Here is a 24115-nt window from a genome sequence, read left to right on the forward strand (position 1 = left end):
CAAAAATTAGCCAGGCGTGGTGGCGTGCGTCTGTAATCCCAGCTACTTAGGAGGCTGAGGCAGGAGGATTGCTTGAACCTGGGAGGTGGAGGTGGCAGTAAGCCAAGACCGTGCCATTGCACTCCAGCCTGGGCAACAAGAGTAAAACTGTCTTAAAAAAAAAAAAAAAAAAAAAGTTGAGTGACTTACTCAAGGTTGCCCAGCCAGGAAGAGTCAGAGCTGGTTTCAATCTAACCAGGCGAAGGTCATTACACTGACCCTCCTGTTAAGACGATGTCTGATCCTGACTGGGGGTGGAGGTCAAGTTTGCATTTCATGTACCCTTTGCCCTTCATGTCCAGTTGTTGGTGGGGGGAGCTGGGGCATGGCCCCTGGGTGACTGGGCCTGATTCTTTCTTGCGTTTTGTTTCTGTCTCTCCTCCTCCCCTGTCCCCTCCTCCCTCTGCCACCACCCACCTCAGACTTCCTCCTTCACTTGCCTGGACGCCGCGCCACATCCCACCGGCCCTTACACTGTGGTGTCCAGCAGCATCCGGCTTCATGGGGGGCCTTGAACCCTGCAGTAGGCTCTTGCTCCTGCCTCTCCTGCTAGCTGTGGGTGGTGAGTTGGGGGCTTCCGTGGCTGCCTCCCCGGTGCCTGGGCTCAGCTTGGGACAGGGCAGGGAGCAGGGTGGAATGAGAGAACCAAAACGGGGTGTTGGGACGGAAGCAGGTCCCCGGCCTCCCAGAGCCTGAGCCCCCAAGGTTTGCCCCCCGCTACAAGCAGCGGGCAGGAGGGGACATCTAAGGGTGTCACCCCAGGACAAGTTGTGCAGAAGTAACACACACATTCTGATGGCCCAGACACCAGCCCCCGAGTCCTGCCAGGCCCATTCTCCCCCTTGGTAACCTCCTGGCTGTCAGAATCCACCCTCCTCGGCTTCTAAACTTGTCCCCCTACCCCCATCATAGCTCCATGCCTCAGTTTACCTTTTTTTCTCCTCAGGTCTCTGTCCTGTCCAGGCCCAGGCCCAGAGCGGTAGGCCTAGACCCATCAGTCCCTCTCCCTACCTCCCAAAGACCTCCCTGTCTCCATCCCCCCCTCACCCTTTCCAAACCTCTCCCCCACCCCACCACCTGCTGACCTGCTCCCCACTCTTCCCAGTGCACACATGCTGACCTCCCCTGACCCCTGTGTCACAGAATGCAGCTGCTCCGCGGTGAGCCCGGGCGTGCTGGCGGGGATCGTGCTGGGGGACCTGGTGCTGACAGTGCTTATTGCCCTGGCCGTGTACTTCCTGGGCCGGCTGGTCCCTCGGGGGCGAGGGGCTTCTGACGGTGAGTGGAGCTGGCAGGAGAAAACCTGAGGATGTGCCTGGATGGGGGAGGGGGGTCGGGTAAGCTCCCAGATCCCAAACATCCAAAGGGCTGGTAATGGAGGTGCTGATTTGGAAACGACAAAACAGCCCCAACTCATCGCTCTGCCTGTCTCTGCACCCCATGACACCCCTCACCTCCAGCAGCCACACGGAAACAGCGTATCACTGAGACCGAGTCGCCTTATCAGGTGAGCAAACCATACTGTCCTCCTCACATCTCGCTCCTGCCTGGGGATGTCTGCCCCAGATTCTCCTTCATGCCGTCATAGGGACCTCAAAGTCACTCTTCTTAAAGCACCCCGAACCTTGAAGGCACACAGGTCATCTGTCTGAAACTGAGCTGAATGATCGACCACAAGCCTATGGTCAGCTTAAAACGTGTGAAGACTGGCCGGGCGTGGTGGCTCATGTCTGTAATTCCAGCACTTTGGGAGGCCAAGGCGGGTGGATCACCTGAGGTCAGGAGTTCGAGACCAACCTGGCCAACCCTGACTCCACTAAAAATACAAAAATTAGCTGGGCATGGTAGTGGTGGGCACCTGCAATCCCAGCTACTTGGGAGGTTGAGGCAGGAGAATTGCTTGAACCCGGGAGGCAGAGGTTGCAGTGAGCCAAGATCATGCCACTATACTCCAGCCGGGGTGACAGAGCAAGACTTTGTCTCAAAATTTAAAAAAAGGTTAATTAAAAAAAAATTTTTTTTTTTTTTTGAGATGGAGTCTTGCTCTGTTACCAGTCTGGAGTGCAGTGGCGCAATCTTGTCTCACTGCAACCTCCGCCTCCTGGGTTCAAACGATTCTTCCGCCTCAGCCTCCTGAGTAGCTGGGACCACAAGTGTGTTCCACCATGCCCGGCTAATTTTTTTTGTATTTTTAATAGAGATGAGGTTTCACCGTGTTGGCCAGGATGGTCTTGATCTCTTGACCTCGTGATCCACCCGCCTCGGCCTCCCAAAGTGCTGGGATTACAGGCGTGAGCCACCACGCCTGTCAAAAAATTTTTTTATTTGAAGAAATAAGACAGGGGTCTCATTATTTTGCCCAGGCTGGTCTCCAACTCCTGATCGCAAGTGATCCTCCTGCCTCAGCCTCCAAAAATCCTGGGATTACAGGCAGAAGCATCCATGCTGGTTGAGTATTCTTGAAGCTCTTTGTTCTTTCTTTTCTTTTAATTTTTTTTTTTTTTTTTCTGAGATGAAGTCTCACTCTGTCACCCAGGTCGGAGTGCAATGGCATGGTCTCAGGTCACTGCAACCTCTGCCTCCCCGGTTCAAGCCTCAGTCTCAGCCTTTCTGGCCACAGCCTCCTGAGTAGCTGGGATTACAGGCACGTGCCACCACACCCAGCTTATTTTTGTATTTTTAGTAGAGACAGGGTTTCACTCTGTTGGCCAGGCTGGTCTCAAATTTCTGACCTCATGATCTGCCTGCCTTGTCTTCCCAAAGTGCTGGAATTACAGGCGTGAGCCACCACATTCGGCCTAAATTTTTTTTTTTTTTAAAGTAGAGGCCAGGCGTGGTGTCTCAGGCCTGTAGTCCAGCACTTTGGGAGGCCAAGGTGGGCGGATTGTGAGGTCAGGAGTTCGAGACCATCCTGGCCAACGTGGTGAAACCTCGTCTCTACTAAAAATACAAAAATTCGGTGGGCCTGGTGGTGTGAGCCTGTAATCCCAGCTACTCGGGAGGCTGAGGTAGGAGAATCGTTTGAACCCGGGAAGTGGAGGTTGCAGTGAGCCGAGATCGCGCCATTGCACTCCACCCTGGTGACAGAGCGAGACTCCATCTCAAAAAAAAAGTAGAGCTAGGTTCTTGCTATGTTGCCCAGGTTCATCCTGAACTCCTGGGCTCAAGAGATCCATTACCTCCGTCTCCCAAAGTGCTAGGATTACAGGCATGAGCCACCATGCCTGGCTGAAGCTCTTTTTAAAAACTATGGTATAGACAAGAGAATCTACCCATCTGTCCCCTTCCCTGTCAATGTTTCTTCTTAGCCCTTTGGGGGGTCATGAGATCCTCCAAGACCCTTCCCCTGAAAAATGCATGCCCAGACTAGTCATTATATATGATTTTAGGGTTTCTGTCAGAGGCCTGCCCCTGGGGGCCACATAGATCCTCCCCACACCCCAAGTGGGAACCCTTCTGTGTGAAGTCTAACATATTGTCTGCAACCAGCTTTGCCCATATGTCTCACTTGTGGATAAAGTTTCTTTGTGAAGTCTAAGAATCTCCGGGTTGGCTCTGTGATGTCCAGAAGACTGAGGGGCCTTTCCAGTCACTGGTGGCAGTAACTGAAATTTTAGGACAGAGTGTTACCTGAATGTATTCATTCTTTCTGTGGCTACGTCCAGCACCTATAAGTGCTAGATGCTGGGACCCAGTGACAGAGTTTCTATCCTAGTTAAGACCAACTTGAAGGAAATGAACAAATACAATAATTTGGGGAAGCGGGGTAAAGGAAATAAACAGGGTTTTGCGACTGGCTGGAGTATGGGGGGAAGAAACTACAGAGGGGAAATTGAGAAATGCCTCCCTGAGGCGGTGACGTGACCCGAGACTTGAAGGCAGAGATCTAGGGGAACAGAGTTTCAGGCAGAGGGATCAGCACATCCACTGGCCCTGAGGTTGGGGCACAGTGGTGAGCCAGAGGAGAAGGGGGGGTATTGAATGCACTTGAATAAAATCCAGATCTCTTCCATGGCTCTAGGGCTGAAGAAGCTGCCAGGGGCCTTGTAGGGCACTGGCAGAAGGCTGAATTTTATTTGGTGGATCCTTTCCACTGATGGCCCCCATCCCTTTAGGAGCTCCAGGGTCAGAGATCGGATGTCTACAGCGACCTCAACACACAGAGGCCGTATTACAAATGAGCCCGAATCATGACAGTCAGCAACCTGATACCTGGATCCAGCCATTCCTGAAGGCTACCCAGCAACTCATTCCAACTCCTACCGCCATAAAGACCCACAGAGTGCTGTCCCCAAGAGACCAGACCTCTCCCCAGTGCTGCCCCCAAATAAACATGAAGCGCAAAAACATGGTGCCAGATCCCAGGGCTGATGGGATGGGGACATGCGGGGTCCTGAGGGGGTCTTAGATCCAGACACAGTTCATGGGAGGAGGGTTCTTTGAGGAAGAATACAACAACAGGTATTTCAATTGCTTTATTTCAACACAAAAGTTGGGGGGGAGATTCCTGTGCCACCACACACCATCCAGGATGAGAGGGTCAGAAGTCAGAGGTCCGAGTTGCAGGAGGGTCAGCCCCTGCCTGGCATGTTGATGTAGACTTTGCCATCTTCTGGGGATAGGGGAGAGAAAGCATGAAGCCTGACCACCCACATATTCACTTCCTTAGGGACCCTCTGCTTCAGGGGTTTCCTCAGGGGTTCCCCCAGGCACCTCCCCCAGGGTTTCCCCAGCACCTCCTCCAGGGCTTCCCCAAGGGTCCCCTCCCTGGGACCCCCTCCCTAGGGACACCACGCACCCTCCAGGCCCCTCCCATTCCTGCCCTCACCTTGGGCGGGGCTGCGGCGTGGGCGGGCGCACAGGAACACCGCCCCAACGATGAGCAGTGATACTACCGCGTCAGCTGCCACGAGGCCTGCCAGGAGCGGCAGAGAGAGGGGCCCACATCCGGAACAGGAGCCTGGAGAGTGGGGGCCGGGACAGGGAGACAGCTCAGGTTCTGCGTTCTGGGGCTGTGTTTTGGCCACAGGGAGGAGAGGAAGTCCCCCTGAGGGGCGGGTCCCAGGTTCTCTGGGGTTGCAATGAAAGGGGAGACAGATGCAGAGAGCCTGGGGTGCCCTAGGACCCTTGGGGCTGTGCGGTGGGTACATGGGGTACTCCTAAAAAGAGGCTGGGGGTCACTGATTCTGGGACTCGGAGAAGGACACAGAGCCTCTGATTTGGGGACGGGAGGCGAGATAGTGACCTGAGAGCCACTGGTTTCTGGGATGGACGAGATACCTGAAGTGCCGGGGTAAAAGGCAGGAGTGATCTCTCACCTGGGGTCGTTTGAGCTGCAGCCACTGTGGAAAGAGAGAAGGGGGATGAGGGTGGAGAGAAGGTCCATGAAACAGCTGGGCACAGTGGCTCACACTTGTCATCCCAGCACTTTGGGAGGCCGAGGCAGGAAGATCGCTTGAGCCCAGGAGTTTGAGACCAGCCTGGGCAACATAGTGAGACCCTGTCTCTGCAATACAAAAATTAACTGGACGTGGTGGTTTGTGCTTGTAATCCCAGCTACTCTGGAGGTTGAGATGGGAGGATCACCTGAGCTGTGATTGCGCCACTGCATTCCAGCCTGGACAACAGAGCGAGACCCCATCTCAAAACAAACCAAAAAATAGGATGTAGGGAAGGAAAGGTACTGTCCTGAGAAGTGACCTCCACACTGGAGAGATGGAACAGGGTCACATGGGAAGGGAACTCCCAGAGACACAGAGAGTGACAAGAAATCGGAAGTGGCAGCAGAGACCCGCCCATGAGAAGGGGGCGCTCACAGGCAGCTCCTCTAGAACTCCCTGCCTTGGCTGGGTGTGGTGGCTCACGCCTGTAATCCCAGGCCTTTGGGAGGCCAAGCTAGGCAGGTCATGAGGTCAAGAGATCGAGAGCATCCTGGCCAACATGGTGAAACCCCATCTGTACTAAAAATACAAAAATTAGCTGAGCATGGTGGCGCACGCCTGTAGTCCCGGCTACTCGGGAGGCTGAGGCAGGAGAATCGCTTGAACCCGGGAGGCAGAGGCTGCAGTGAGCTGAGATTGTGCCACTGCATGATCTGAGCAACAGAGCAAGACTCCGTTTCAATAAAACAAAAACAGGCCGGGTGCCGTGGCTCATGCCTGTAATCCCAACACTTTGGGAGGCTGAGGCAGGTGGATCACAAAGTCAGGAGTTCAAGACCAGCCTGGCCAACATGGTGAAACCCCAGCTCTACTAAAAATACAAAAATTAGCTGGTTGTGGTGGCACACATCTATAATCTCAGCTACCTAGGAGGCTGAGGCAGGAGAATAGCTTGAACCTGGGAGGCGGAGGTTGCAGTGAGCTCAGATCACACCATTGCACCCCAGCCTGGTGACACAGCGAGACTCTGTCTCCAAAATAATAAAAATAAATAAATAAATAAATAAATAAATAAATAAAACGAGCAAACAAAAAAACTCCCTGCCTCACCTCCTCCCACCCCCAAGGACCTAGGCCCTGAAGCCAAATGGATCTCCCAGAAGGGAAGGGGCACAGGGAGAAGAACCCCACTTTCAGCACCCGTCCCTGCAGATGTCACCCAAGCACCCCTCTCACAAACGCTCTGCCTACCATCCCCTGTAACCACTGGCTCTACCTGGGAGCAAAAGCAGGAAGAAGATGTGAACCGGAAGGACCATGGTGGGCTGGGGTCTGGCAGGGGGTCTGGCAGAGGACTGTGGTCCAGAGAAGTCCCGAGGAACCGTGAGTGAGCAGAGAAGTAGCAATAGCGGATGTCACCCTGCTGGTGTCAAGGCCATCTACTTCCTGTGCGTGTTGAGGGGGTGTCTCTGTTGTTGCCTTTGGTGAACTAACTCAGGGGGAGGTTCAGAGAGACCAGGGAGGCTGCTGTGCTGGTCCAAGTGGGAATGACAGGTGGCCCAGGGTGTGCTGGCTAGGGAGATATGAAAATATTTTGAAGGTAGGGTCAACAACATTTACTGATGAAGTAGATGTGGGTGTTTGAGAGGGATCCAGGGCAGCCAAGCCTTCTGGCCCCAAACGCTGAGAAGATGAAGGGTCCATTGGCAGAGAGGAAAGGCGGGGAAGTGGGTTTGCGGGGAAAGTGCCGAGGTTTGGGCACAGGGCGTTGGAAATGCCTGATAATCTCCCTGTGGAGATGCTGAATGATCTCACTGCATTTAGTAGTTCAAGGGATAAGGCTCGTCTGGAAATGTAAATTTGGGGGTTGATGGTTTATGGATGGTATTTAAAGCCGAAAGCCTGGGTGAGATCACCAAGGAAGTGAGTGCAGACAGGATCCCGCCCCCATCCCAACACACACTGAATGGGGGAAGGGGAGGAACCTTGCCAGGGAAATGGAGGAGGAGGAGGGAGTAAGGGAGGAGACCCCGGAGAACATGGCATCTTGAAAGCAGGGGAGAGGCTGCCGAGGTGGCTCACGCCTGTCATCCCAGCACTTTGGGAGGCCAAGGCGGGAGAATCACCTGAAGTCAGGAGTTCAAGCCAACATGATGCGGTGAAACCCCATCTGTACAAAAACACAAAAGTTACCCAGGCGTGGTGTCGGGTGCCTGTAATCCCAGCTACTCGGGACTGAGGCAGGTGGAGGTTGAAGAGACCTGAGATGTCGCCACTGCACTCCAGCCTGGGCAACAGAGTGAGATCTTGTCAAGAAAGAGAAAGAGAGAGAGAAAGAAGGAAAGAAAGAAAGAGAAAGAAAGAAAGGCAAGCAAGCAGGGGAGGAATAGGGCCCACGTGGTCAGCGCTGTGAAAGGTCACCAAGTGAAACTGAGGGTGGCCTCCCACTGGAATGTCAGCTCCAGGGCTGGGAATTCCTGCCTGCTTAGTTCCCAACACGCAGCAAAACGCCTCCTCTGCTGCGACCAATTATTTTAAATGATGGATGAGTAAATGAAACCAGACCTCTGAAAAGGGTCATGCAGGGGAGAGGGAGAAGTTGAGCCACACCCTCAACCCTTACCCATAGGCCCTCCCTCTGAGAGTCTGACCCCCAGTACCCTCCTCCCTCGGGACCCAGTAATAGTCTCCCTGCTCCTATCCCTACCTCCATCCCCACCCCTACCCCTACCTCCGTGGGCAGGACCCAGGAAACAAAGCATTCAGCACCCCCTTGGACAGAGACTCAGAAATCCAGGCCCCAGCCAGGTGCTATGGCTCAATCCTGTAATTCCAGCACTTTGGGAGGCCAAGGCCGGCAGATCACCTGAGTTCAGGAGTTGGAGACCAGCCTGGCCAACATGGTGAAACCCCACCTCTACTAAAAATACAAAAATTAGCCGGCGTGGTGGCGGGCCCAGCTAACTGGGGAGGGTGAGGCAGGAGAATCGCTTGAACCGAGGAGAGGGAGGTTGCAATGAGCCGAGATACCGCCATTGCGCTCCAGCCTGGCGACAGAGACTCCCCAAGAACAAAACAAAAGAAATTCCAGCCCCCTTCCCCCCCGCCCCAGTGTCCCCCTCCTCTTGGAGCCCAGTACCCTAGGCTGCTTTAGACCAAAATCTGGACCCCAGCTCCCTCCTTCTCCAGGGACCCTGGAGTCCGCCTCCCAAGTCCGCCCCGCCCACTCAAGGGCTGCGTTTGCCCAAGCGCGACTCGGGGACTCCCAGGTCTGTGGGCGGGCCCTGCCCAGGACTGGGTGGTGCCAGAACCCTTAGTTTAAAAACTCGCGGGTAGCGGACTCAAGATCGGGGACCCCGCGGCGGCTCCGCGGGGGAAACAGCGAGGCTGGCGCAGCGCCGAGGCCGCGGCCCTGGGGGCCAGCAATCCGCGCCACGGAATCCCCGAGGTAATGGGTGCGGGTAAGGCGCGCTTGGCCTCCTAAGAAAGTGAGGGGCTGAGGATCGAAAGACTCCTGAGCTCCTGAGGGATGGAGCTGGAGCTGCAGTCCTGGGTCCCGAGAGTGAGGGGTGTTTGGAGGAGGAGGGGTCCCGGACTCCTGGATCGTGACGGAGGGGCGGCTGGGATCCCGGACTTCTGGGTCCTTGGGGGCGCAGGGGACTGGGGATCCAGGATCACGGGTCCCCGAGGGTGAAAGGGCTGGGAGGCTGGGAGGCTGGACCCCTGCCTGGGTCCTTGGAGGTTGCTGGGGGTTGCTGGCAGCCGAGAATCACCCTGGAAGGAGGGGCTCTCGGACTGAGTGCTGGGGGGCGTCGTTGCTTAAAATCGGCGAGGGTCTCGGTGGGGAAGGGTCCGGAGCCTGGCCTTAGGGTCTATGCTGACGGCGAACCTGCCTCTGCCCAGCTCTTGGATTTTCGGATCGCCATTCGTGCGGGGCTGAGCAGGAATTCCCCTTTCGCGGGGATTCCACTAGCGCCACGCTCGGCCGCGCGCCCCACCTCGGAGCAGGACACCTGGGGTGAAAGAGGGGGGAAGGGGAGAATGGAAGATTCCCTTGCGCGAGCGCCTTGGCGTCAGCGCGCCGCGTCCGGGCTGTTTCCGGGCCGCCCCCTCCCGCCCCACCGCAATCGCCGCTTAACCCTTCCTCCGCCGGAACCCGGGCGCGGAAGGTTGAGGGTTTTTGCCTTTCTGGGGACCCAGGGCTCCCAAATCCTAGAGAGGAGGGGACTGAGGGTCCAAACTCCTGGGGCCTGAAGAAGAGACTGTATGGGTGGGACTTTGTTTTTTGAATAGCCTTTTTCTGTCACCCCGGCTGGAGTGCAATGGCGCGATCTCGCTAGCTGCAACCTCAACCTCCGCCTTCTGGGTTCAAGTGATTCTCCTGCCTCAGCCTCCTGTGTAGCTGGGATTACAGGCTCCCGCTAGCACGCCTGGCTAATTTTTATGGTTTTAGTAGAGACAGGATTTCAACATGTTGGCCAGGCTGGTCTCGAACTTCTGACCTCAGGAGATGCGTCCGCCTCGGCCTCCCAAAGTGCTGGGATTACAGGCAAGAGCCACTGAGCCAGGCCCCTTATGGGGCCTTTGACTTCTCGACATTCCTCGGGGAGGGGTGCTGGGGACTCCTGATTTCTAGAGGTATAGATTCTAGGGCAGAAAAACGTTGGGAACCTGAATGTGTGCCTTTAGGTAGTGACGCCTGGCACCCGCACCCCACCAACCCGATGGCTTCAAAACTGGGATATCTGGGGGTGGAATTTTTTTACGGAAGTGGGGTGGTTGCTGCCGAGGGGTTCCCTCCTCCCCTTTCCCCACTTTCCGCGACGCTGGTGGAAAGTTGGGTCAGAGGGAAAGTGCAAAGCAGAAGGAAGGAAACGGCGGAGGCGGACGCCCCACCCCCGTCTTCTAATGGCTTTGCAGGAGTCAGGCGGCATCCACTGCCAGTTTTTCCGCGCGGGAGGGCGAGGAGGGCGCCCAAACCCACCCCCCCCCCGCGCCACGCCCGCCGCATTTAGTTGACTTAAGGACCCTGATGACTTCCGCTCCTCCTCTTCCGCACAGTGAGTAGGGGTGAGCGCAGCCACTGTCCAACGCAGACTGTGAAGAAGCTTCTGGAAGAGCAGAGGCGCCGCCAGCAACAGCAGCCCGACCCTGGCGGCGTGCAGGTGAGGCCAGGGAGCGACAGCTCTCAGGGGTTCCCCCCCATGCTGTTCCGCAGGGACTCAGCAGCTTGCCGGATCCGAGTGGCCCTGACCTAAATGCCCTATAGACCCGGAGGAATCTGCCAGATAAAGTCACTAGGGTTCCTTTTTGCTTTTGTCTCTACAGGGACAATTTCTCCCTCCCCCAGCGCAGCCCCTGACCCACTCTGTGAATGAGGCCGTGACTGGTGAGTTCTCTCAGCTCCTGGGCCTCCCCATCTCTCTTCCCTAAGGGACTCAAGACATCCCAGCTCTCAGAACTTTGGGACACCTAGGAGTCAGGCCCTCATTCTTCCCTCTTTTTTTTGAGACGGGATCTCACTCTGTTGCCCTGGCACTGGAGTGCAGTGGTGGTATCTGGCTCACTGTAGCCTCAACCTCCTGGGTTTTAGTGACCCTCCCGCCTCAGCTTCCCAAGTAGCTGGGACCACAGGTGATGCCACCTTCTCTGCTAATTTTTAAAATTTTTGTAGAAACAGGGTCTGGCTATGTCACCCAGGCTGGTAGGCCCTCATTCTTGCTGGAACTCAGTAACAGTCTGATTTCCTAGGTTCTATGCGTCCTACAGAACCCCAGGGCCCAGTCTCCAGCCTTAGGAGTGTGCTAGGAGGCCAGGTCCTGGGCTCTTAGTGTCCCAGAAATACCTTGGGAAACAACAGGCCCTCTAGTCCTGGCTGTGACGTCCCCAACTCTAGTAACCTGCCCCTGCCCCTGCTCTTACACGCAGGCCACCCTCCCTTCCCAGCACACCCGGAGACTGTGGGTTCTGGAGTTAGCAGCCTGGGTGCCCCCATGGGCTTTCCAGACTGGGACCCCAACACGCACGCTGCCTACGCAGACAGCCCCTATTCGTGCCCTGCTCCTGCTGCCGAATGTTTCCTGCCTCCTGACTTCTACCCACCCTCGGACCCAGGGCAGCCGTGCCCACTTCCCCAGGGCATGGAGGTGAGATACAGAGTGGGTACAGGATGCCGAAGGGCCCCTAAAAATTCGCAGTTGTGCTCCTGCACTATTCTGAGGGGTCCAGAGCTCGGTTACGGTCGCCTTTTCCAGGCCGGGCATGGTAGCTCATGCCTATAATCCTAGCGCTTGTGGAGGCCGAGGCAGGTGGATCACTTGAGGTCAGGAGTTTGAGACTAGCCTGGTCAACGTGGTGAAACTAAAAATACAAAAATTAGCTGGGTGTGGTGGCACTCGCCTGTAATCCTAGCTACTCGGGAGGCTGAGGCAGGAGAATTGCTTGAACTCGAGAGGTACAGGTTGCAGTGAGTGGAGATCACACCACTGCACTCCAGCCTGGGTGACAGAGTGAGACTCTGTCTTGGAAAAAAAAAAAAAAAAAAAAAAAAATTCCCTTTTCCAGGTGAGCAAAACTGAGGCCTAAAAGTCCAAGGTCACTTGGCACAGATGGGATACCCAGGGGATCTGCATGCAGATGTGACAGTGTGGTGAATTGGGATGGGAGAGTTCTCAGCTGACTGGCTCTCCCCACCACTTGCACCCCTCAGGACCCCCAGGACACCCGGCTCTATGCAGGATCTTCCCTGCCACAGGCGGGACCCTGGAGAGTTTCTGCACTCCCTTCAGGACCCCCTCAGTTCCCCACTGTGGTCCCTGGACCATCGCTGGAGGCGGCCCGAGCTCACATGCTGGCTTTGGGGCCACAGCAGCTGCTAGCCCAGGATGAGGAGGGGGACACGTGAGTATAGGGGGCAGGTTTGTTTGCAGACTCTTGGCTTGGCGGGGGCTGTTCTCATGGCTGTCCCCCACCTGTCCTCAGGCTCCTGCACCTGTTTGCGGCTCGGGGGCTGCGCTGGGCGGCGTACGCTGCGGCTGAGGTGCTCCAGGTGTATCGACGTCTTGACATTCGTGAGCATAAAGGCAAGGTGAGGCCTGGGGCCTGAATGCTCCTTTGTTCAGGGGAGGAGGGAGCCAGGGGCCTGGACCCCTGGATGCTAGAGAAGAGAGGAATGGGGGCTCATCTCCTGGGTCTGAGGGGTGATGGGGCTGGGAGCCTGGTTTTCCAACGGGAGGGAACCAGGGGCCCAGCCTGACCTCTCCTGTGACCTGCAGACTCCTCTCCTGGTGGCAGCTGCTGCCAACCAGCCCCTGATTGTGGAAGATCTGCTGAACCTGGGAGCAGAGCCCAACGCCACTGACCATCAGGGACGTTCAGTCTTGCACGTGGCTGCTACCTACGGGCTCCCAGGAGTTCTGTTGGTATGCCCAGCTGGCAGGTGGGGCTGGGGGGGGGGTCATATGAGGGTAGACTGGTTGCCCAGATTTTGGCTTCCAGAGCCAGGAGGCCAAAGGAGACCCTTACCCAGCACTCTAACTTCTCTTCCTCCCAGGCTGTGCTTAACTCCGGGGTCCAGGTTGACCTGGAAGCCAGAGACTTTGAGGGTAAGCTGGGTGTGGGCAGGGCTGGTGTGGCTGGGTGGGGTGGGTGCATCAGATGCAGGTCCCTCACTCTCTCCATTCTGCAGGCCTCACCCCGCTCCACACTGCCATCCTGGCCCTTAACATTGCTATGCGCCCTTCCGACCTCTGTCCCCGGATGCTGAGCATGCAGGCCCGAGACAGGCTGAATTGTGTCCACATGTTGCTGCAAATGGGTGCTAATCACACCAGCCAGGTGAGCTGGGAGTGGGCGGTCGGTCCCTGGGAGATTGTATGGGATGGGGCCACCTGGATGTCTGAGAGCTCCAGACAGATGCTGACTTTGCCTCTTCCTTGCTATGTGCCCTTGGGCAAGTTACTTCACTTCTCTGTACCTTAGGAGTTTTTTTTTCTTTATCGGGTTTTTTTTTTTTTTTTTTTTTTTTTGAGATAGGGTCTCACTCGGTCACCCAGGCTAGAGTGAAGTGGTGCAGTCTCGGCTCACAGCAGCCTCTGCCTTCCAGGTTCAAGCGATTCTCCTGCCTTAGTCTCTTGACTAGTTGGGACTATAGGCGTGTGCCACCACGCCTGGCTAATTTTTTTTTTTTTTTTGAGACGGAGTTTCGCTCTTGTTACCCAGGCTGGAGTGCAATGGCGCGATCTCGGCTCACCGCAACCTCCGCCTCCTGGGTTCAGGCAATTCTCCTGCCTCAGCCTCCTGAGTAGCTGGGATTACAGGCACGCACCACCATGCCCAGCTAATTTTTTGTATTTTTAGTAGAGACGGGGTTTCACCATGTTGACCAGGATGGTCTCGATCTCTCGACCTTGTGATCCACCCACCTCGGCCTCCCAAAGTGCTGGGATTACAAGCTTGAGCCACCGCGCCCGGCCCTAATTTTTTTTTAATTTTTATTTTCAGTAGAGATGGAGTTTCATCGTGTTGGCCAGGCTGGTCTCAAAGTCGTTACCTCAAATGATCCTCCCTACTTGGCCTCCCAGAGTGTTGGGATTACAGGCATGAGCCACGTCGCCCAGGCCCTGGTTGTTAACTGGGAATGATATTACTGACCTTAGGGTGTGTTATCAGGCACTTCCTATTCAGTTATCAAGCACTGAGTTTCATCGATCAGCTTACTGAAACCTCACAAACACACCTTGCTTGACATGTGTACTCTATTTTCTCTATTTTACTGATAAGGAAACTGAGGCATGGGAAATCAGAATTTTTTTTTTTTTTTGAGACAGAGTTTCCCTCTTGTTGCTCAGGCTGGAGTGCAATGGTGTGATCTCGGCTCACTGCAACCTCTGCCTCCCAGGTTCAAGCGATTCTCCTGCCTCAGCCTGCTGAGTAGCTGGGATTATAGGCATGTGCCGTCATGCCCTGCTAATTTTGTATTTTTAGTAGAGATGGGGTATCACCATGTTGGTCAGGCGGGTCTCGAACTCCCGACCTCAGGTTATCCGCCTGCCTTGGCCTCCTAAAGTGCTGGGATTACAGGCGTGAGCCACCGCGCTGGGTCTTGTTTTCTACTTTTTGTAGAGAGGGGATCTCGCTGTGTTGCCCAGGCTGGCCTCAAACTCCTGGACCCAAGTGATCCCCCCACCTTGGCCTCCCAAGTGCTGGGATTATAGGCGTGAGGGGCTCTGCCCGGCTACCTATAATGTTTTAATAAGAAAAGACCATGCTCCTGTACTTTTAGACTTTACAATTTAATGGAAAAGAGAGGAGAAGATAAGTAAACAAAGAACTGAACATAATTACAAACCGGGATTCGAGCTGCCTAGGAAGAATAGGAGCTCTTAGACAATAAAAAGATTTGGCTTTATATTGTGTGGGGCTCACAATGAAGGTCGTTGGGAGGAAATTACATTTAAGTTGAGCGAGAAATGATGAAGAAGAAGAATTAACTGCGTGGTAGGGTTCTGGGAGAACTCAGACATCAAGGAGTATTTCTCTGAAAAAAGCACAAATAAACATTATTGTTTTTGAGATGGAGTCTCACTCTCTCACGCAGGCTGGAGTGCAATCTCAGCTCACTGCAACCTCCCGGGTTCAAGTGATTCTCCTGCCCAAGCCTCCCAAGTAGCTGGGACTACAGTCGTACGCCATCACACCCCAATAATTTTTGTACTTTTAGTAATAATAACAAATAAATTTTTAAAAAATAATAAAAGATGGCTGGGTGCAGTGGCTCAGGCCTGTAATCCAAGCACTTTGGGAGGCCTAGCTGGGCGGATTGCTCAACCTCAGGAGTTCGAGACCAGCCTGGGCAACATAGGGAGACCCCCATCTCTACAAAAAAAAGTACAAAAATTAGCTGGGCATGGTGGCACGTGCCTGTGTGTCCCAGTTGCTCAGGAGGCTGAGGTGGGAGGATCACCTGAACCCGGGGAAGTCAAGGCTGCAGTGAGCCATCATTTTGACACTGCACTCAAGCCTGGGCAACAGTGAGACCCTATCTCTCAACAATAATAATAATAATAAAAGATAACTATTTTCCTGTAATTCCAGTGCTTTGCATGGCTAAGGTGGGAGGATCACTCGAGCCCTATAGGTTGAGGCTGCAGTGAGCTGTGGTCAGACCACTACACTCCAGCCTGGGCAACAGAGTGAGACAGGATCTCATTCTGTTGCCCAGGCTGGAGTGCAGTGGTGCAATTTTGGCTCACTGCAGCCTCTGCCTCCCAGGTTCAGGCGATCCCTGTGCCTCAGCCTCCAGAGTAGCTGGGATTACAGGGATGTGCCACCATGCCTGGCTAATTTTTGTATTTTTCATAGAGAGAGGATTTCACCATGTTGGCCAGGCTGGTCTAGAACTCTTGACTTCAAGTGACCCACCCGCCTCAGCCTCCCAAAGTGCTGGGATTATAGGCATGAGCCCCCTTGCCCTTCCAAAAAAAAAAGAACTTTTTAAACCTCAATGTCATTCATTACTCTGTCTTTAAAAAATTAAAGATTATATTGTAATACCAAATATCCTGGCTGTAGTCAAATTTACTTTTGGCTATAAAATAATTTTTAATTGCCGGGTGCGGTGGCTCAAGCCTGTAATCCCAGCACTTTGGGAGGCCGAGGCGGGTGGATCACGAGGTCGAGAGATCGAGACCATCCTGGTCAACATGGTGAAACCCCGTCTCTACTAAAAATACAAAAAATTAGCTGGGCATGGTGGCACGTGCCTGTAATCCCAGCTACTCAGGAGGCTGAGGCAGGAGAATTGCCTGAACCCGGGAGGCGGAGGTTGCGGTGAGCCAAGATCGTGCCATTGTACTCCAGCCTGGGTAACAAGAGCAAAACTCCGTCTCTTAAAAAAAAAATAATAATAATAATAATTTTTAATTAAAAAAATCAAGATCCAAATAAGCACACATATTATGATGTTATATCGTTTCAAAACACTTTTTTTTTTTTTTTTTAATCGAGAAGGAGTCTCACTCACTCTGTCACCAGGCCAGGCTGGAATGCAGTGGCACAATCTCGGCTCACTGCAACTTCCACCTCCCAGGCTCAAGGGATTCTCCTACCTCAGTCTCCTGACTAGCTGGGACTACGGGCGTGCCCCACCATGCCCAGCTGATTTTTGTATTTTTAGTAGAGACAGAGTTTCACCATGTTGGCTGGGACGGTCTCGATCTCTTGACCTCGTGATCTGCCTGCCTTGGCCTCCCAAAGTGCTGGGATTACAGGCGTGAGCCACCGCGCCCGGCTTCAAATCACTCTTAATCCAGAGATTTGGTTTAGTCTTCATCATTTTTTGGATGAACAAACTAGGTGGTTTTCCCCTGTTATGAGCACATAAAATGTTTAATGTTTATTATCATCACAGACTCCTTACAGACACATAAAAAGTTTTCATTTTCAAAAATGTCTTTTATTTTCCTCCAAATATGATGGGAACAGCTTGATGTTGTGGTGCAGTATTTTAATATTAGCTAGTCTGCAGATGAATGTTGGCAGCTCCTGTGCTTGTGGATAAAGTACAGCCTCTGTGGGACGGGATGCAGTTTAATGTGTTGAATGGATGCGGGTAGCCAGGGCAGTTGCTAACCTGGAGAAAAGGAGTCTCTTTCTCAGACACTTTGGTGGGAAATTGTCATCAGAAATGTACAGTCCTGGGAGGTGTATGGTGTGAATGGTACACCCTGAGACGTGGTGTTGTGCAGTACACAACACATACAACTGAATAAGGCGCTCTTGGTGGGGCTTGCAGAGGAGGGTCAGCATCTTTTTTTTTTTTTTTTTTTTTTTTTTTTGAGACAGCGTGTTACTCTGTCACCATGCTGGAGTGCAGTGGTGCGGTCATGGCCCACTGCAGCCTTGAACTCCTAGGCTCAAATTATTCTCCTGCCTCAGCCTCCCAAGCAGCTGGGACTGCACACCGCCACGCTTGGCTAATTTTTCTATTTTTTGTAGAGATGAGGTCTTGCTGTGGTGTCCAGGCTGGTCTTGAGCTCCTGGCCTCAAGCGATCCTCCTTCTTCAGCTTCCCAAAGTGCTGGGATTGCAGGCGTGAGCCACTGCACCCTGCCCAGGGTCTCTAAAGGCTCCTGGATTCTGTGGGAGGGTATCTGGGTGTGAGGCTGGGCCTGACCTCTGCCATTCCCCTCCCCACAGGAGATCAAGAGCAACAAGACAGTTCTGCACTTGGCCGTGCAGGCTGCCAACCCCACTCTGGTTCAGCTGCTGCTGGAGTTGCCCCGGGGAGACCTGCGGACCTTTGTCAACATGAAGGTGGGGGCCGGAGCTGGGAAGTGCAGGTTGCATGGGATTCGGCAGAGGGGGGCAGTGAGTGGGATGTTATGGGTCCTGTGGGCTGTGGACGTGGAGGGGACGATGTGTGGGATCTGCAGGGGAATGTGTATGAAGCAGATGTAGATTGCTCTGGAATGTGTAGGCTGTGGACACAGGGATGCATGCACCATGGCCGTGGCCAGGGGAGGTCTGCGATGTGAAGGGACAAGTGTAAGACGTGGACAAGGCAGGAACTGAAGTGCAGTCTAGAGGCCTGGGCGAGCTGAGCCCGGATCCCCATCAGCCCTCCCCTTGCTGTTCCAGGCCCATGGGAACACAGCCCTTCACATGGCGGCTGCCCTTCCCCCTGGGCCAGCCCAGGAGGCCATCGTGCGGCACCTGTTGGCAGCTGGGGCGGACCCCACACTGCGCAACCTGGAGAATGAGCAGCCCGTTCACCTGCTGCGGCCCGGGCCAGGCCCTGAGGGGGTGAGTAAGCCCTGAGCCTGCCTGTGGAGAGGCCTCTGAGCTAGCAGGATTGGCCTCCCTGCCCTACCCAATGCTCACTTTCAGAGAATGACTTCTAATCACGGAAGGTGACTTCAACCCTCACACAACTCTGACTTTCTAATGTGACCTCTGACCTCAGTGTTTCATCCCTTACCCCAAAATGGTGACTTCTCTGATCTCTACCCCAACCCTGACCTCAAAGTGTGACCTGTACCCGCAACCCTGAATCTCGCTTGACCTCAAGGTGTGACCTTTGATCCCCAAGTGTGACCTCCTACTCCTTGCCCCTAGCCTTGGGTCCTGACCTCAGATGTGACTTCTGGCCTCTTACCTGTTCCCTTCAATTCCCTCTCAATCCTCACTCCCAGGTGGGAAGCCCCTTTCCCTTCACCGTAGTCCTGCTTCCTGACCCTTTCTCGGTGCGCGGACCCAGGCCTTGACCTCCTTCCCATATCTTTATTTTTATTTTTTTATTTATGGGTTTTTTTTTTTGAGACAGTCTCGATCTGCTGCCAGGCTGGAGTACAAGGTACGATTCTCAGCTCAACTGCAACCTCCACCTCCTGGGTTCAAGCGATTCTCCTGCCTCAGCCTCCCAACTAGCTGGGACTATAGGCATTGCCACCACGCCCAGCCAACTTTTGTATTTTTAGTAGAGATGGCGTTTTGCCATGTTGGCCTGGCTGGTCTCGATTTCTTGACCTCATGACCCGCCCACCTTGGCCTCCCAAAGTGTTGGGATTACAGGTGTGAGCCACCGTGCCAGTCTTATACTTTTATTTTCTGTTTTTGAGGCAGGGTCTTGCTCTGTTGCCTAGGCTGGAGTGCATTGGTGTGATCACAGCTCACTGCAGCCTTGAACTCCTGGGCTCAAGGGATCCTCCTGCCTCAGCCTCCCCAGTAGCTGGTACTACAGGCAGGCACCATCACACCCAGCTAATTTTTTTTTTTTTTAAGAGATGGGGTCTCACTATCTTGCCCAGGCTGGTCTCAAACTCCTGGCCTCAAGTGATCCTCCCATCTTGGCCTCCCAAATTGTTGGGAATCACAGGCATGAACCATCACGCCCAGCCTCCTTCCCAAATCTCTGTCACCCTGGCTGGAGTGCAATCTTGGCTCACTGAGTGAATCTGCACACTCTACCTCCTGGGTTCAGGATCTTTTGCCTAGGCTGGAGTACAGTGGTGCAATCTCAGATCACTGCAACCTCTGCCTCCAGGGTTCAAGCTGTTCTCCTGCCTCCCCAGTAGCTGGGATTACAGCTGTGCACCACAACACCCTGCCAGTTTGCACATTTTTAGTAGAGACGGGGTTTCACCGTGTTGGCCAGGCTGGTCTCGAACTCCTGACCTCAGGTGATTTGCACACCTTAGCCTCCCACAGTGCTGGCATTACAGGCGTGAGCCACTACACCTGGCTCTTCCAAAATCTCGACTCCAGACCTCTGACCTTCAAATCCAGTGGGCCCCACTCAGCCTCTCTTCTCTAGCCCCTCCCTCCGTGTGGCGTGCCTTCCCCACCTCTCCTTCCAACCTGACAGACTGCTCTCCCTGCCTTGTCTACAGCTCCGGCAGCTGTTGAAGAGGAGCCGTGTGGCGCCGCCAGGCCTGTCCTCTTAGGACTCAAGCCCAGACCCTGGACTGATTTTCCAGTCCCCACCGTCCTGCGGGACAGCCAGCGTATGCTAATGTTGCAAATCCATGATAATGTATGTGGAATATCCTGCCATTAGGGTCTTACATTAAAACCCCAGAATGGCTGCAGGAAGGTGAACAGTCCCCAATATTTGGGGTGCTGTGATACCCCTCTTCCACCCACAAGGAGCCCTCTTAATGATTTCTGTGAAATCGAGGCCCCTTGATTGTTTCTGTGAAACACCCTGTACCCCTAGTCCTTTCCCCACTGTGATCTTTCAGGTTCTCTCCCCTGACTCAGCTCTTTGTTCCCAAAAACCCAGATGTAATCCCCCTACGTGGTGCTTGGGGCATCCCAATACCATCTCAGTAAGGCTCCTTATGATGACCTCCTCGCTCTCCCTGGGACCCACATCCTTCAGATCCTCACCCTGAGACAGGAGGGACCCTCGGGTCCCACTGCTCTCTGATTCAGAATTCAGCTGGCCCCACTGGGACCCCAGCATTCCCGGTCACTCCCTCCCTAATCTGAGCATCACTCAAGCTCTTTATTAAACTCAATTTGGGCCAAGTGCAGTGGCTCATGCCTATAATACTAGCACTCTGGGAGGCCAAGGTGGGCAGATCACTTGAGGTTATGAGTTTGGGACCAGCTTGGCCAACATGGTGAAACCCTGTCTCCACCAAAAATACAAAAAAAAAAAAAAAATTAGCCAGACATGGTGGCACACACCTGTAGTCCCAGCTACTCGGGAGGCTGAGGCAGGAGAATTGCTTGAACCCAGGAGGCGGAGGTTGTAGTGAACTGAGATTGTACCACTGCACTCCAGCCTGGGCAACAGATCAAGACACTGTCTCAAAACAAAACAAAACAAATTAAACTCAATTTGGACTAGAACTATTGTCGTCTGATCTCTGAGGGCACTGGTGCAGGGGAGTGGCTGTGATGCCCGCTGAGGAGTCATATTGGGATGAATGTACCCGAGTGGGGAGGATGTAGCAGCCACCATGAGTGCCAAGTCCATAGCCCGTCACCCTCATCCCGGTGACACGAACAAGACTTTTGGGAGGCCAAGGCATGAGGGTCACTCAAGTCCAGGAGTTTTGAGACCAGCCTTTGGGCCATCTCAGAACACTGGTGCGGCTCTGCCCTGGATACGAGTGTTGAAAGGCAGGAAGTTCTTACCCTCTTCTGACTCCAGCAGCCCTCAACCCGTTACCGATAGGAGATGGTCCCCCACCTGTCTATTGGGCTAACTTGGTAGTACATGGCCTATGTGGACTCCCAGAGTTCCCCAGTGGATGAATCACCAGTTCCCCACAGTGGTCCAGGCTTTGATACAATACCCTCTGTAGGCTGCTCTCCCTTCTCTGTGTCTCTTCCTCCCCTACCAACGTCCTCCATCCCATCCAAATGAACTTTCCCCCCATCCTTCCCTTGGTGGCTACTTTTGGAGAAACCCAAACTAAGACCTCCACAAAACCCATTCTCAGCCAGGTGTGGTGGCTCACGCTTATGATTCCAGCACTTTGGGAGGCCAAGGCGGACAGATCACCTCAGGTCAGGAGTTTGAGACCAGGCAAAACCCCATCTCTACTAAAAATACAAAAATTAGCCAGGCATGGTGGTATGCACCTGTAATATCAGCTACTCAGGAGGCTGAGGCATGAGCATCGCTTGAATCTGGGAGGCAGAAGTTGCAGTGAGCTGAGATTGTGCCACTGCACTCCAGCCTGGGCAACAGAGCAACAAGACCATCTCAAAAAACATACAGCAAAAAAAAAAAAAACACCAAAAAACAACAACAACAAAAAACTGAAAAACCCCAAATGCCGTTCTCATACTTGGTCCACAGCCTCTGCTCTGGCCTCTGCAATAGAATCACCCAAGCAGCCCCCATCCCAGAAAGCCCTCAGACCCATCATAGCCCCTGCAGCTAGGAACGTTTCATGGACCACAAATGTATGTATTATTAGCACATTCCAGTCCTCCGGCCAGTGTCTCCACCCCAAAGCTTAAGGCTTAAACCAACACCTTAATTTTTTTTGCGGGGAGGGGGTGCGGAGATGGAGTCTTGCTCAGTTGTCCACACTAGAGTGCAACGGCACAATCTCAGCTCACTGCAACCTCTGCCTCCCGGGTTCAAGAGATTCTCCTGCCTCAGCCTCCCGAGTAGCTGGGATTACAGGCACCTGCCACCATGCCTGGCTAATTCTAATTTTTGCATTTTTTAGTAGAGATAGGTTTACAGCATGTTGGCCAGGCTGGTCTCGAACCCCTGACCTCAAGTTATCTGCCCACCTCAGGCTCCCAAAGTGCTGGGATTAAAGGCATGAGCCACCGCTCCCAGCCCCTCTTAATTGTTTCTGACTGCACTCTAGGCTGGGTTCAGCTGGCCGTTCTGCTGTCTCTCTTTGGTTCCTTATGTGGCTGCAGTTAACCTGAGGCCTGGGCTGGAAATCCAAGACACCTTCACTCACATGCTTGATAGCTTGGCTGAAATACTGGAGCTTCCAGGAGTGAGCCAAGAGTCTCTCCATGTGGTCCAGGAGGGCAGGTGGATCTCTTCACTTCAGGTGGTGGCTCAGGGGCTCCAAAAGGGAGAGATCCAAAGGGACAAGCCCCTGCTTGTAACATGCTCGTTGACATGCCATTGATCCCAGATCAGTGTGGGAGGCATTACACAAGGGTCTGAATATTGGGAGACAGAGTTATCTGGGGCCCCAGCGAGGTGCCTCACGCCTGTAATCCCACCACTTTGGGAGGCCAAGGCAGGCAGCTCAGAAGGTCAGGAGTTCAAGACCAACCTGGTCAACATGGTGAAACTCCATCTCTACTAAAAATACAAAAATTAGCAGGGCATGGTGGGCTTCTGTAGTCCCAGCTACCTGGGAGGCTGAGGGAGGAGAATTGCTTGAACCCACAGGCGGAGGTTTCAGTGAGCAGAGATCATACCACCGAACTCCAGCCTGGGAAACAGAGCAAGACACCCTCTTCAATAAATGAATACTGTAAATAGGCTGACCTCGCTCAGTAATTAATAAATTACTGGCTCACACCTGTAATAAATAGGCTTAGCGAGGTTAGCCTTATTTAACAAATTACTGGCTCACACCTGTAATAAATAGGCTGACCTCGATCCCTGAGGTCAGCCTATTTATTACAGGTGTGAGCCAGTAATTTTTTACAAATCCTTAATTTTTACAAATAACTATCCATGGATGAAGCTTTTAAAAGCCCTTTAAAAAGGACTTTTATTTGTTCTTTTCACGTGAGGGAAAAGTCATGAGTATTACTCAGTATGAGAAATGGCCATGGCCACTCGATGTAATTTTTTACTTATCCTATAGCTACACAAAGAAAACAGCACCGAGCGTAGTGGAGGAAAATCTATTAGACCTCAAGCCTGGCTTGAATTCAATTCTGTACTCTAATTCAGACTTTGTCTTTACCTAGCTGAGTCAGATAAATTATTTAATTTTTCTGGACTTTTCTTTCCTTTCTTTTTTTTTTTTTTTTGAGATGGAGTTTCACTCTTGTTACTCAGGCTGGAGTGCAATGGCGCTATCTCGGCTCACCGCAACCTCCGCCTCCTGGGTTCAGGCAATTCTCCTGCCTCACTCAGCCTCCTGAGTAGCTGGGATTACAGGCATGCGCCACCATGCCCAGCTAATTTTTTGTATTTTTAGTAGAGACGGGGTTTCACCATGTTGACCAGGATGGTCTTGATCTCTTGACCTCATGATTCACCCCCCTCGGCCTCCGAGAGTGCTGGAATTACAGGCTTGAGCCACTGTGCCTGGCCCCTTCTCTTTCTTTTCTTTCTTTTTTTTTTGAGACGGAGTTTCCCTCTTGTTACCCAGGCTGGAGTGCAATGGCACGATCTCGGCTCACCGCAACCTCCGCCTCCTGGGTTCAGGCAATTCTCCTGCCTCAGCCTCCCGAGTAGCTGGGATTATAGGCACGCGCCACCATGCCCAGCTAATTTTTTGTATTTTTAGTAGAGACGGGGTTTCACCATGTTGACCAGGTTGGTCTCGATCTCTCGACCTTGTGATCCACCCGCTTCGGCCTCCCAAAGTGCTGGGATTACAGGCTTGAGCCACCGCGCCCGGCCTTCTTTTCTTTTTTTTTTTTTAGACTGGGTCTCACTGTGTTGCCCAGGCTGTAGTGTAGTGGCGCGATCTTGGCTTACTGCAACTTCCACCTTCCGGTTTCGCTTACTGCAACTTCCAC

The 24115-nt window shown here is 53.5% G+C and overlaps 3 protein-coding genes across 6 annotated transcripts; 2 read left to right on the top strand and 1 right to left on the bottom strand.

Annotated features, from left to right (window-relative positions):
- The first annotated feature begins 453 nt into the window (after positions 1-453).
- TYROBP (transmembrane immune signaling adaptor TYROBP) lies at positions 454-4508 on the top strand. Of its 2 annotated transcripts, none has more exons than XM_010347960.3 (5): positions 454-601; positions 986-1018; positions 1183-1317; positions 1503-1546; positions 4155-4508. In XM_010347960.3, exons 1-5 carry the CDS (start codon positions 541-543, stop codon positions 4218-4220), a joined length of 339 nt encoding a protein of 112 aa, XP_010346262.1. In that variant the 5' UTR covers positions 454-540; the 3' UTR covers positions 4221-4508. The 2 variants fall into 2 exon arrangements, with proteins under 2 accessions (XP_010346262.1, XP_003937431.1); XM_003937382.3 differs by having other exon boundaries at positions 455-601; positions 1500-1546.
- HCST (hematopoietic cell signal transducer) lies at positions 4468-7238 on the bottom strand. Its single transcript, XM_010347959.3, is given in 5 exon segments — positions 4468-4651; positions 4868-4999; positions 5320-5346; positions 5349-5381; positions 6697-7238. Coding segments are annotated over 5 exon segments (276 nt in total). The 5' UTR covers positions 6740-7238; the 3' UTR covers positions 4468-4610.
- A 3310-nt stretch (positions 7239-10548) lies between these two features.
- On the top strand, positions 10549-20776 carry NFKBID (NFKB inhibitor delta). Of its 3 annotated transcripts, none has more exons than XM_074386523.1 (10): positions 10549-10585; positions 10749-11566; positions 12130-12320; positions 12402-12507; positions 12695-12841; positions 12973-13024; positions 13108-13256; positions 17618-17734; positions 18059-18223; positions 19810-20776. In XM_074386523.1, exons 2-10 carry the CDS (start codon positions 11414-11416, stop codon positions 19861-19863), a joined length of 1134 nt encoding a protein of 377 aa, XP_074242624.1. In that variant the 5' UTR covers positions 10549-10585; positions 10749-11413; the 3' UTR covers positions 19864-20776. The 3 variants fall into 3 exon arrangements, with proteins under 3 accessions (XP_074242624.1, XP_074242626.1, XP_074242625.1); XM_074386524.1 differs by lacking the exon at positions 10549-10585 and having other exon boundaries at positions 10756-10809; positions 11349-11566; XM_074386525.1 differs by lacking the exon at positions 19810-20776 and having other exon boundaries at positions 18059-19086.
- Positions 20777-24115: the final 3339 nt, after the last annotated feature.

This window comes from Saimiri boliviensis, chromosome 14, assembly GCF_048565385.1.
Source record: "Saimiri boliviensis isolate mSaiBol1 chromosome 14, mSaiBol1.pri, whole genome shotgun sequence".
Classification (NCBI taxonomy): Eukaryota; Metazoa; Chordata; class Mammalia; order Primates; family Cebidae; genus Saimiri; species Saimiri boliviensis.